Source organism: Cupressus sempervirens, chromosome 8 (genome assembly GCF_028749045.1).
Source record: "Cupressus sempervirens isolate cs-2001-9-10 chromosome 8, ASM2874904v1, whole genome shotgun sequence".
NCBI classification, from domain to species: domain Eukaryota; kingdom Viridiplantae; phylum Streptophyta; class Pinopsida; order Cupressales; family Cupressaceae; genus Cupressus; species Cupressus sempervirens.
Genome location: NC_143125.1, coordinates 480994982 through 481010116, shown reverse-complemented (window position 1 = coordinate 481010116; position 15135 = coordinate 480994982). Strand labels below are relative to the sequence as shown.

The 15135-nt window shown below is 34.6% G+C and overlaps 1 protein-coding gene across 1 annotated transcript in view; it reads right to left on the bottom strand.

Annotated features, from left to right (window-relative positions):
* The window catches only part of LOC149543309 (chaperone protein dnaJ GFA2, mitochondrial-like), a 110640-nt gene that overhangs the window by 9027 nt on the left and 86478 nt on the right, over positions 1–15135 (bottom strand). The window contains exons 10-12 of the mRNA XM_089798144.1: positions 10676–10740; positions 10451–10525; positions 8129–8201 (exon numbers count right to left, since the gene is read on the bottom strand). Coding sequence (XP_089654270.1) covers positions 8129–8201; positions 10451–10525; positions 10676–10740 — 213 coding nt within the window. The remainder of the gene's footprint in view (positions 1–8128; positions 8202–10450; positions 10526–10675; positions 10741–15135) is intronic.

Below are 15135 nucleotides of genomic sequence, written 5' to 3'. Positions count from 1 at the left end.
CATATAAGATGAACACGTATAAAGGATAAAGACATCCGAATTGACTAGAACTTTAACACCTTTAAAACAATTCAGTACCAAATTAAACTTCATAAACTTTCACGACAATAACCCAGTAACCACATTTGACATCTCAATTCACACTTCCAACCTTTTTACTTCAAACTGTTATCTCAATGTTCATTACTTTACCAAGTATCAGAGTATAAACTTAGCTTATACCGAGTTGTAGCAATATGTAAATAACATGAAAATCAACTTGCAATACATAAGCAATCACACATTTTGACACAAATATTTAACGTGGAAACCTTGTAAAGGGGAAAACCAATTAGGAACCAACAACCCAAAAATTTCACTCTTCTGAAGTGAGCTATGTTAGGAGCCAACCTTATTAAAGGTTTACATGCACATTTTTAGTTTGGCCTAATTAGAGGATTTTAACCAAATATCATCTACACCTTATCACTCCTTCTCATTACAAAAGAGTGGACTGCAAACATCACTAATCAATGTTACCATTTAGGATTTAACAAACTTGTTAGGTCCACTCGATTAAGAGATTTTATTGGTTACAATGGTAATAAAGTAACAGGAAAATGATCTGCTAGGTTTAGCACTACCTTGCTTGTTCAGATCTCTTCTTTGTTTTGTCTTCTTCCTTCTTATCTCTTTATGGCTGATTCACACTCTTTCTCTTTCACCTTGCACTTCCTCTGCTTGATCTTTCTTCCTTTGCTCTACATGGTTCACCTTGTTCTTCTTTCTCCTTTTTCTCCTTCGATAGTTTGCATCTATCATCAATAATCAACAACCAAAAATTGTCTCAATCATCTCCCTAAATAGTTAAATTTTGCCTTCAAGATCCTTCCAAATTTTGCCGCTTAGTTACAATCGTAGATCTCATATTCATTGCATCTAGTCATTGGATCAATGCTAGTTCACCTCAAAGTTTGTGCTCATTTTGAAAATACAAAATCTTCTCCATACCATCATCTTTGAATAATTCCAGTTGTTGATCTCATCACAAACTTCATCCTTATCCTTTATGTTTCTCGAACATTCTCAATCTTCATCATTTGTCGGCCTCAAATTAATCTTTTCTTTTGTTCTTCACTTGACGAACATTGCAACATGACTCGGGCAACACATCACTCAATTAACACTAGAATTACTCGATTAACACTAAACTTAAACTTTGCTTTGCCAGACACTTGGTGACAACTATAATCACTTGGTTAATATTGTAGTCCTTTCACTGACACCAATTATGAACTTAATCACAAAATAACGTGATTGAAATACAATCAAACCAACATTATACTGTCATAGACCAATTCATTCAAGTGCCCACTGAATACCAATATTTATCAACTCTATCATCATTGTACTTTCTTCAAATCCTCTTCATCAATCAAATGATATGGTACTCTACTGAATTAGCATAATGTCTAAGTTCTAACCAACTAAGACTTGACATAAATGACAACATAACAACAGATAGGACTCTTTTATAAACAATAATAGCATTCTCAGTTACAAGATCAATTGGGGCTAACAATGTGTCCCTATCTAAAAGTGGCCAAATGATAAGCAAGTGAGCTATATTTCTACCATTTGACAATCTAACCAACCAAATTGGATTGTGATCCCTACAATAGAATTAGAGTGCCGACTAGTGTGAAAGACCAACACAAGGTGTACCTTGAAGATGTTTGGACCAATATTGTTGATGAGTACGAGATAACAAAAACAATGTTTTCTAGATTGCGACTCAACGTGATCCAAGCATGCAAAATCATCCCAAGTACTAGATCAAGTAGAGGAAGATATAAAAGTGATTGACTCTGGATAGGAGGTGGAAAGGGAGAAGACCATCTAGTCGTATAATTGGTCCAAAAAGGAAATATTGGATCTTGATTCAATATCTAGATCATTCGAGAAATTTACACAATGTTAGGTCGAGCGTCAGATCAACAAACTAAGGGTGTCAAAGGATAGACTAACTTATAAATAGATGAGGCACTAGCCATTGTGGGATGATAGACCAAGTAGTCATCTGGAGTGAGAATTGAAGGAGAAACTATTGAATGCTGAAAGAGAAAAAGTAAAGAGTATTGCTCAAGAGGTGCAACCGAGGAAGTCTGACTTGCATAGTGAAGAACCCCTGTATAAGAGACAAAGATTAGTAAATACTCCATCACCAAGTTGAACTCCAAACTAACAAAAAATTAACCCTTTCACAAGAAGGAGAAGGATGCCACAAGAAGATCATATGAGGTTGAAATAGGATAGAGAGAGTATTAATGCTTATCGAGAATCTACCCAAGGAGGAGGAAAAGAGCAGAGGTTGCCACTAAGGAAAACCATGGGGCCATATTAGAATGGTAAATGATCGAGATAGAAATTCCTATTGTAGAGATAGATGTTCCTAATGCAAAAGAATAGGTTCCTGATGCAACAACAGAAAATCCCATAGTTGAGGATAAAATTAACAAAAGAATAGTGGAGGGGAGAAACAATTGGCAGCAATGAGAGAAAGCCATGGAAAAAAGTTTGCAAAGTTCATCAAGAGTAAATCTGGATCCCAAGACTCTACAAATTGCAATACCTACAATCGACAAAACTAAGGACCGGATTGCTGCAGATGATTACAATGTGACAAAATTATATCTAGGACATGCCTAGATCCAAGACTCTACAGATTGCAATACCTACAGTTGACAAAACTAAGGACCACATTGTTGCAGACAAGTACAATGTGACAAAATTAGATCTAGAGTGTGCCTCTAGGGAGCAGGTCATTGAACAATTTGAGAAGATCAAGAGATGGAAGGAAAATACTGAAGGAAGAGGAGAAGATGAAGAGGGCTTTTGTGTGCATATTTGAATAACTTATCGCATCCAATGAGGGAAAAAATTCAATCCTTTGTTCCTCCTTCAGTTCTTCCAACTGAGACGATGGAAGATTTACCATTGAGAGAATGAGGCAAATTTCTCAAAGTGTAGAGGCTTGGATAGAAGGCATCCAAAAAGAGGTATTCAAATTTGTTGAAGACTTGGTCCTGATATATGAAATGGCATTAACCATCCTCTCCAGGATGCAATGCATAAATGAGTTGTAGGATGATGAGCATATTTATCAAGATGAAGTAATCTCACACCTATGAGCTTTAATGGAAAATCTCAAGAAAATATTGGTTGATGGTGTAGTGATTAGGGAAGGAAAAGTGTATGATTTCGCCCACTAGTATAGCACAATAATCATGGCAAACAAGATATTTGAGAATTTCAACGAGGAATCCACTCAATTGATAAAGTTCATCTAAAACATTTAGTAACGAATCTTCAACACAGTTGCAACCTTATTAACACTGAGATTGATCGAGAATGATATAACTATAGATAGCCTAATAAGTAAACTTACAAAGTTCTTTCGGTTAAATTTCTTCACAAAAGATGACTTTAGAGAACTTTTCCATATTCTCAAATGTCATGCATACAACCCAAGACTCGTTACTAGATTGAGGGAACAGTTTGAGCAAGTGTGAATGAGAGATGACTACTTTGGAGTTCAAGCAAGAATTTGCGCCAAGAGTTGATGTAGATGAGTTTTAGACAATGCTATCCAGATTCTAAGCATTCGAGGAACAAAATCAAGCATAGGCTATCCTCGACGAGGAAGCATATAATGCATAGTGGGCATTTGTGTCACCCCACTCCCCTGTCAAATGGGCTAGCATAGTGGACATTTATTAACCCACTAAGAAAGTGATTTTCTCTCGATTGATTTGTATGGACCCATGCATTAGTTGTAGATTCTTTTTCTTTTCCCTAACCCTAATTAGGGCTAAAGGTGGCACAATTTGGGTCATCAATTTTGTTTCAATCTGGGCCACTCATTGTATTCAGGGACCTATATAAAGTCCTAACTTTTCATTTGCAAAGGACAAAATTTGGAGATTGTTGCTATGAGCTACTGAGATAATAATGTTGTCATTGAAGTTTGGTGATTTATTGATGTATCTTGATGCTTGCACGTACTCTACAATCACTCAAAATAGATTTGTTTTCAAATACTTAGATGAATGTGATTAATAAAACTGTTACAATCAATTCACTTTGCTCATACCTTTTGTTCTTAAACGGGTTGGTTCTAAGCCCTTATGTGGATACTTTACTTATATCTTTAATGTTGAACTTCATAGAGGTGTCCATCTTTCAAATTCTTAGGAGTAGAATAGGATTCCTCAACCCTACTATCTTTTACTTTTTACAGAAAAAACCAAAAAAAAGTACTCTTACTACAAAATTATTTGAAAGTCCCCATAGTCAATATTGTAGTTAGCTTGAGGAACATGATGTGAGGCCCCTTGTGATATGAGCATATTACATCAACCATTGACCTCATCCACAATCAAGAACTGCCATAAAAGGAACCTTGGAGTCAATTATATGAACTTTCACAATCTTAGCATACATGTGATTTTGATCAAGAGAGTAGGACATCCCACGATTCCTTTCCAAACCTTACTTCACATCTCTTTTTCCAATGTTAATATTCTACTATTAGTAGGTCATAAAACACGCATCAACAATACCTCACATCTCTTTTTCCAATGTCAATATTCTAGGGAGATTTGGCATCAGTGGTGGGAGGTATAGCATCATGCTTGTGTTTATGACACTTATTTAGTTGAATTTTGGGAATGTCTGAATAGACATCCAACTAAGACATCTTTCCTTCAGGTGGCTTGGGTTATTGGGCCTACTTTCATTATTTGGATTTTTTGTTTGGAAAGGAATCCCACAATATTTCAAGATTCCAAATTGATGGAGGACCATTTGTGGTGAAATTTTACTACTAGACTTTAGAAGACTATTCCTACTAAATGTGACCTTTTTGTGATAATGTAGTAATTTAACTGTAGGAATTTGAATAAAGAAAACAACAGTTTGGTATCTTTTGTTGGCAAACCTCAAAAAAACCAAACAAAAGAATGGTCGTGACGGTGATGGCTTCCTCCTCCTATAGGAGTTTTTGTTGATGTTTTGTAACTTCAGTTGGGTAAATGCTAGTGAAGATATGTATATAATAAATATACATTTAGTATATATGAGATTTATATATATACTTAAATATATATATATATATATATATATATATATATATATATATATATATATATATATATATATATATATATATATATATATTAGAGAGATTAGTGACTTCAGAGATATTATATATATTATAATTGTCATTATATTAATGAATAGACATGTCCCATGAAGGGACGTGTCTATTCTTGAGTCATTCTCCATATAAATAAGAGATTGCTGCCTTTGGAAAGTATACACCGAAGTAGGCAGTGCAAATACATTTGCAGTAATCCTTATAGAATTTAACAAATTTGAAGGTTATTAAGGATTAGCCTTCCCATAGGAACCCTGGTCATGCAAGAACTGGTGACATTGGTAGAAAAATGATGTTGGCGTTGTGTTACATTTCTCTATTTACAAAGAACAGTTGGAGGCTCTTGCTATTTTGTTTATCGTTGAGAAAGGCCCCTTGGTTGGGACAAGATTATTTGCTAATCTTACTCACAAATTGTGGTGGATACTATGACTGAGAAAAGGTCAGTGGGAGTTAATTGGTAGTTAGCCTTAGTGACCGAGTAAATCCTGTGACTTTTTCCTTTGAACAACATTTCTTTCAGTCACATTCCCAAGGCGTGAGATAGTGGCATGTTCATTATAACATTCCCCTACTAAAAGAAAGATTTAGTCAACAATAAAGATAGATAATTGACATAAAATAATCTTAATATATATTATAATTGTACATATTTGCCAAAATATCTAATGATAATATATCATTATTTATTAAATATAACACTAATTAACAATATATTAGATAAATAAATTACAATATTCTACCAAATAGTTTATATATATATATATATATATATATATATATATATATATATATATATATATATATATATATATATATATGTATGTATGTATGTATGTATGTATGTATGTATGTATGTATGTATGTATGTATGTATATATGTATGTATATATGTATGTATATATGTATGTATGTATATATATGTATATATCTAACATCATATGATTGAAATATCATATAATAGTATATTATTGATAACTGTATAATAAATATTGATTATAAATTAATAAATTATTACTATAATTAATATTGTAATATGTAATTGTACAATTAACATATTATTTATTAGTATAATAGTAAGATTTTCATTAGTATTACATATATAAAATAATAATAAATATAATATGATATTATATATTAAAATCTATTTATTATAATAATCATGGCAACTAAGGGAAGTCGACCTTCCCCTCAGCCCTCCCCACATGCAAATGAATACAGCATCAGCATCGAATAAGGAGGGGGGAAAAACAGCAGCATCAGCATCCAAATGCGATCAGCACCATTCATTTCATGGAACAATCAGCAGCAATATGATCAGTAGTTAACTGTCAGCAAACACGTATACAGCAACATATAGGAGGACAAGACAGGGAAGAACAAGGCAGGGCAGATTGGAGTTTCGGGAGGTAGACCTTGAACAAGGAAACACAGATATAGCCTCTACATATTATTACAGGCCAATCATATAAATTCTAACTTCTATTTTCAATCAATATATTCACCATGCACACAGTAATAGATAAGCATCTTGAATTAGCATGGAGAAGATTTCAGAATATCTCTGAGTTCAATCAGTGATTGCTTCCATCAGCGATAAATTTTATAAGGTTCCATATTTAATGAGCTGATTCACTAAGGGCATCATAGGGAATAAGGAAGAGTTATATCTGCAGCATTATTATTGAAGATCTCTATATATATTTCTTCATAAATGGAGGGATTGAACACCAAAGAAGTTATTGTTTATACAAATGGAAGCTGGGAGTTTCTAAGGAAATAATCTAAATATACTCCAGATTACAGATAGATAATTCATATGACATAATCTAAATTCTTAAGTGTAGTTAAATTGCAGAAGGACATTCCATATTTTGAGATAATATTGTCTTCAGCATTAAAGCAAGGGAGATATAGACAGAGATTTATTTACAAAAATCTAAATATGTCACAGCATGAAAGAGGTGATAAGATAATTGAATAAGAAGCAAATACTATCCTACTCAGTCTAAAGAACAGAGACCAGTAATTAGTGTAAGGAATTGAAGTAACTGATCCAGTATTCAAGGAGGGCCAAGTAGGAGACTTTCCCAATAAAGGAGATTGATCTAACAGACAATGGCATTTATCCACAAATTATTCGTGACCAATGTTGGTTGTTATATAAATTGAGAATACTAGGTAAAAGCATATACACATTGTATTTCACAATCAATACTTATACAACTTATCTTATCTTAATTGAGTGAAAATTACATCTTGACTTTTCCTCGCTTCCATTTCATTGTGGAATTGTAAATTTAGGATGAAACATAAGGAGCTCCAAAAAGGGGACATTACAGATAGAGTGGCAGATTGCTTGGCTAAGTAGGCTTCTATGAACTTAGTTTGGGATGTTGGTGACCAGAGGTTAGTACCCATAGATTCTCCTGAGACTTTGGTGAGGTTAATCAAAGAGGATGAGAATGCATAATGGATCTCTTGGGTATCCCTTTGGGAACAACTTATTTTTTTTCCTATCCACGGCCTTTTCTAGCATTGAATAAATTTTTACCCCTTTTTCCAAAAGCAAGTCTTTATTACCTAAAATAGGAATAAACGAAGATATTATACACATTAATTATTCATGACCAATGTTGGCTTTTATATAAATTGAGAATACTGGGTAAAATGCTAAAATCATATACACATTGTATTTCACAACCAATAAAGTTGTTTCATATAACAGGAAAATATCGGTTGAGATCATATAAACCTTTTATTTCACAACCAATATTGGTTTCGAATAACATGAGAATCTTAGGTAAAATCGTATATACATGACTGATATAAACTGTAACCACTTGACAAATAAAACTTAGCATGGAACACATCTTTCATATAAAATAAATACGATGATACACTTCCAACAATTAAATTAGACTTCTGTACCTGCCATTACATCCAAAGTAATCTTCTTCTGTGCTTTTACAACTCTATCTCCACGGCAAGTCTTGCAAAATTCCTATATGAAAGATCTCAAAATTTTCAATACAGTATAGCATACCAAAAGACATACTGAAGATGAAAGCCAACCAAACTTCCATATCCACTCGCAAAATTCATAAATGTGCATGTTCCTAATGAGACTTTGGAAATGTAACAAACTACAGCATGTATAGTCATCCAGAAGTCAAGTGGTGCATATAATTAAGATTATGTTTGTTAATTATCACATGATATTCTTAGGATTATAATTTTAATAACTTCATGGCAAAGTGTAGCAAACCATATTCATCATTACATGTTGCGGAATATTTTGTACCTTTACAAACCTATCCTTCACCATACGTCTTATAAATTTGTTAATGAAAATTGATGCTTACAAATATTAATGCAAGATAGATGTCAACAATTACCCAAATATACAGACATCCAAACCTCATTTACAACTCAAACTAATCCAGAAAATACCTAAGCTTGTGATAATAAACAAACATTACATTAAAACTTAAGACATATGCTCCTCTACTAGTTTTAAGGTCACATATTATTGTTATGGTTGTGTCGGTTCCAGGTCACATACAGCATATTCCATGTTAGTCACAAAGATCCTCTGCATTACTCATGTGCATTGTGCATGCACACACATGTATACGAAGACACATCGATGTATCTGTGGCAGATGTGTGTGAGCACAATAGATGCCAATACATACTCAACTATAGAGACATCCAAATCTCAAAAATCAGAACAATCCAGAAAATACCTAAACTTGAAATGAGAAACAGACAATACATCAAAACTTGACATTTATGGTCCTCTACTAGTTTAAAGGTCGCATTTTATCATTAAGGTTGTGTCTATTCCTGGTCATATATAGCTTGTTTCATGTTAGTCATAAAGATATTCTGCATTATCCATGTGCATTGTATATCCATGCACATGTATGCATACAAAGACACATGCACGGGTCTATGGAAAGTGTGTGTCTGATATTGCCTGCCAAATATTCACCTCCAGTGGATGCATCCATGTTCATGTGACTAGTGGTATGTCTCATCTATCTCACTGTCACTAAAGCTGACCTCAGTTTTGTTGTGAGTTGTATCTCTCACTTCATGACAGCCCCAAGAATTGAACACTAGGTTGCAGCAAAGTATGTGCTACGATATGTGAAAGACACTTCGATTTTGACTTCTAATATGGAAGAAGCAAAGATCCTAAACTAATTGGTTTCACAGACTCATATTGGGCAGCTTTTGTTGATGACAGAAAGATTACATCTGCGTATGTCTTCGGCCTAGGAATAGGTGCAGTCACATGGACAAGCAAGAAACAGCAAGCAGTCGCTCTTTCCTCAAATAAAGCTGAGTATCAGGAAACTGTTAAAGCAGCATGTGATGTAGTTTGGCTTCAAAGGATGTTTGTTGTGATATGCATATGACTCAACTGAGTCCTTCACCTCTCTTTTCGACAATAACAGAATGCTCAAGCTTGCCAAAAACATTGTCTTCCATGAGCAAACCAAACATGTTGGTCTTCACTTGTCATTACATCTGCAAGCTTGTAGAAGACGGATCAATATAGTTGCACTATGTTCCAACTGAGAATTGGACTGCAAACTTTCTCACCAAGTCTCTAGGTGCAGACAAATTTGTAATATTTAGGGAGCAACTTGGTGTAGTTAACAGATTGACCATTAATGGAGGGTATTAGAATAATATTTAGGTATCTATTTAGTTAATGGTCAATAATGTAATATTAGACTATTTAGATAGTTTATAAATTAATCTTCAATTATCAATTGTTTCTTTGGGAAACATCGACAATGTAATCGTCTATATATGTAAATTGTTTTTTTTTAAAAATAAATCAAGCAATTACCATTGTAACATCTCTCAAAATACTATGATATTTTTTTAAGCTAATGTACCGACTAAGTGACAATGGTGACAAACCCCCACTTCATCTAGTTAGTTAAATTTATTCCTCTCATCTATGCTAATGTCCTGACTGAATGGCAATGGTGACAAACCCACACTTATCTAGTTTGTTAATGGGAGTATTTGCATGTGATTTTATTATCATGCATGTAATCTAAACCTAACAATCAGCAAATTTCTCTTCATTAATTTACATTTCACATCATATATTTCAAAAAATCTTAGGGGTGGTTATTACAACTATTTCCCGTCTTATACACATTTTTTCACCGCAAAACAAACCCCTTCTGGGAATTCCAGTGACACAAACAAACTTCTTCATTTTTACCTTCACAATCGAACCACTTCCCCCGCATGTTGAGCATGTAGATTCCAACCGAAATGCACCCCGTTGCCTTCTAATCTGAATTCTTCAATAACATCATCTATTAGTGTAACCACATAAGCCAAACTATGAATATCATTAGAAAAAAGTTATCCAAAACCGGTTAGTTATGTATAGATAAATTTTGTCCAAATAGAAAACTAGTACTACAAAATGCTAACCACCAACCGTCCCAGATCCTTTACAATCTCTGCATGTCTGAGGTTTTGTCCCAGCTGGCACACCACTTCCATCTGAAGAATGAAGTTATTACCCCCAATATATCATCAATAAACAACATGATTTGCAGTGATACTTGAAAAAGTTCAAAAGAAAGAGAGATCACGATAAACTAGAAAATTTAAAATGTCGAGAATTTAAAGCTGGCAAAATTAATGATATCTAAGAGTTTCTCATGCAGTGTAACAAGCTTTGCTGAAATTTACCAAATCAGTTAACGAAAATACATGTAATAGAAATAGAAATTCAAAAGTCCATACAAGCCAAAAGCACTTTCCAGCACACTCATTTACAGGCTAATAGATAACTCTAATAATATGGAGAAGAAATGGCAGATTCCACAGAAGTGGGTGAAGTTGAATTTGATGGTGCCTCGAGAGGAAACTTTGGAGTAGCTGGTGCGGTATATATATTGAAGAGATTTAGAAAACATTTGTTTTAAGGAGCTCATTTTTCCTTGGAATAGATACCAATAATGCAGCATAATCAAAGGCTCTATTAGCAGCACTTAAGGCTACCTATATTGACCATGTGGAGATAGACAATGACTTTCAAGAGGTATCTAATGTGGTAATGGAACTTTATTAACCTAACTGGCAATTATAAGCCACAATGGAAGAGAATGAGGATGGAAATAATTGAGAATATTAAGATATATTAATAAGAAGTAAATCAAGTGGCCAATTACTTGACCAATCAAGGTGCATATCTTGATGAATTCTCTGCATTGGAAAGAAGGGATGTATTGGATTGTTAAGAACTTAATAGCATGATATTGACAGGACATCCCTCATGATTATATGTGGTATAAGATCGTAGCGGGCTACAGAATTAAGATGATGAAGCTTTTCTTCAGTGTGCAAGTTGCTTTATGCAATGTAATATTGATAATGGGTGCGGTGGATAAGTGTAAGAGGGATAGTATTGTGAGTTGAATTAACATTTCATATATATAATAAGATGGCAGTATTCTACAGGCCCGTCCAGCGGCTGAGAGGGGATAATCTGTGATGTCCCCTATTTAAAAATAAGATTAAATAATAATTACAAAATTAGAATATAAAAATAAATGAATAGTAACCAATTATAATGTAATATAATTAATGAAAGAACCAAATATAATGAAAGAAAATGACTTTTCAACTCCAAAAGCTGCCACCTCTTGGTTTTGAAGATATAAAAGCTAAGTTCAAAATCAATCAATGGGGGGGTGTATAATGGAGGAATATGAGAAAAAAGCAGCAGAATAACATCCAAGAATTCATCACGGGAGTAAATTGGAGGATAATAAGCAGTGGGATATTATTATCAGCAGACAGCAATAACACTTACAAACATACACACAGCAGAGGCATTGTGGAAGAAAGACACAAATTATAAATAAATATTTGGTATGTGCTGAATGTCTTTCTGATTATGCCATCTTAATAAATTTAATAAACATTGATAACAAGCCATCATTATAATCAAATATATATGCACATGCTCAAGACCTGTTATTATTATGTCTGTAAGAGAAGTGCAAAGATGTATCCAGAGAGAGGCCTGTGTAAATCCAGCCAATCAGTCATTTCCAAGATAGGGTAGGGATCAGCGACACCGAGCGCCTTGCGGACAAATTCCAAGAAAGGCTTAAGGGCTTGGATCTGAAAAACCTTGAGGAAAACCGTCGAGTTTCATGTCTAAGCAACCTGTTACATCTCAGCATTCTCATAGACTGGAGTAATTAACAAGGATAGCATGAATTTCTCAATTCTCATATAGTTTATTATTAATTCACATAAGAGTTATTATCTTTATAGAATGGATTTTGTTAATCTAAAGAATTCAATTCAAGTGTATTTATGCACAAACTAGTTGAACTAACTTGGGGACATTACATAATCCCTCAATAGAAAGGGAGCTTTCTGTGAGATGATCTCACCTGGAGGAAGGGTGGACGAAAATAAATTTTGATGGTGCTTCAAAGGGCAACCCAGGACCAAGTGAAGCCGGATATATTATTGGGGATTGGGCAGAAAATATCTTGGCAATTGGGGTCAAGAGATTGGTAGAACAAATCAATAACAAGGCCAAATTTCAGGTGGCCCTCTTAGCAGTTCAAAAAGGCAAACAGTTCACAGTAAGGAAGCTAGTAAGGAAGCTACACTTGGAGGGGAATTCATTGGCTACATATGGCAATTTTGAGTGGGGTCACCCAAGAATGGCATTTGAGTATGTTAAGATTATTAGGGAGATGTTAAATTATTTTGAAAACTATAAGATCACTCATGAAAAGAAAGAAGGCAATTCTGAGGCAGATGTGATGTCTAAAATGGGAATTTGACTGTCAGATTTAGGGAAGGAAGAGATGAAGGAAGACATGAGAGAATTGAATGGAGCATGGTTGAAAAAAGATCAAGGGATTATTCTAATGAAGGCATTGATTAAATCACTGAAGAAGGTAGGCAGGTTATATGGCGGTAACAGCTATATGGTCAATTGCAAATTGAAATCAAAATTATGGCTTGATTTTTGGCCTTGCCACATCATCGTAAATCTCATTGTTTAGCGGTACTATTCCCATGCTTATAACTTATAAATGATTGGTGCAGTAATGACGGAGTGCTGGAGTATGGAGGTGGCATTAATGTCGAGACTGCGAGTACATCCAGACGAGTAAGGGAGGATACAGTATGATTAGAGATCGGAAGCCTCCAAAACAGGTAATAATTATAAGTGCAGTTTGCTTCCGCTCAAATTGTTTGCACTCCATTACTAATAGCAGAGGAGAATTGAGGATGGTCGGTGAGAGAAGAGAGAATGGAGGCCAATTTCACAATGAAAACATTACACCAGCAATGGCCATTTTGTGGAGAGATATCTAGTAGAAGAATGAAAGGAGTTTTCAGGTGCAAAGAACCTACATTTCTGTAGATTCTTGATGTTTTTCTGGGTGAGGAGTTTATGACAACCGATCACAGATATGGGAAGAATGTAGGTATTTCTTCAGCAGTAATTGATTGGAATCTCCAGTTGGGAACAAGGAAGGAGGCCTTGTGGATTATGAGGGCTGTTGTGAAGCCAGAATGGATGGAAGGAATGGTTCAGATGCTAGAGTATGCAGAGCCAGGATTGGGCTTTTGGGTGGAAAGTGATGGGTGGTATCTGGTTGATGGTGCGAGGGGTTCCTACTAACCATTTCCAGTATGGAGCATGAAGACACAAAAAGTACCAAAAGAGTTGCGGATTGACAAGGCCCGGGACAGCATGGAATTGTTGAATGAATATGTGCAAGAGAAGGAAGTAGAGGAGCAGAACAGAGCCCAAGGGCATGGGAGAGTGAAGAGGAGCAAACAGAAGTCCAGTGGGACTCCTAAGACCCCTGTGAACAGGCGTAAGCAGAAAACCAGTGGCAGAATGCATATTCCTGTGGGTTCTTTGCTGGGAGCTAAAATGTAATATCCCTTGCCCAAACTGACTAATTTTAGCTCAAGGAATATTGTCAAAAACTTGTATGCTGCCTTTCAATGCTAAGAAATTTAGAATGTTCTCAAATGATATTACAGTGCCTATTACAATGAACTGATATGCAAGTGCAGTTTTTTTGGTATTTTCAATGCATATACATGGAAACTAGATATGGAATGCATACCTACAGCCAATTGACATTTTGACAAACAATTGACATACAACTATTATGCTGATCATATCTGCTATTAGATGGACATTTTGTCAAACAAATAGTATGCAACATATATCTCCTTTATTGAATTCATTCTCATGTACAATGTTGCTATGGGCTTACAGTGCCTCTTACAATGAACTGATATGCAAGTGCAGTTTTTTTGGTATTTTCAATGCATATACATGGAAACTAGATATGGAATGCATACCTACAGCCAACTGACATTTTGACAAACAATTGACATACAACTATTATGCTGATCATATGTGCTATTAGATGGACATTTTGTCAAACAAATAGTATGCAACATATATCTCCTTTATTGAATTCATTCTCGTGTACAATGTTGCTATGGGCTTACAATAATGACTACAGTAATGCCAAAATCTGATTCTGATTTATCACAGCAAAATCATATGCCTAAAAATTACAATGCTAACTACTAATAGTTGCAAGAGGAACCTGATAATAGTGATGCCCAAGAATGGAGATGAATCAAGCATAAGTACTATAGCGCAGCATCGTTCTTGCGTATTGTAGCAGCCAATAATAAATGTATGCTCCAATTTAAGCATAAATAGAACTCCTAAATTGAAGCTCTCCTAAATACCAAATTCAGTGGATATTTCACCAGCTCAAATGGTTGCAATACTAAAGAGTTGACATTCTCCAATGGCTGACTGAAATTGGAAACCTTAATTTTTTCTCCCAACTTTATATCAAATGCAATTCACAATAATCG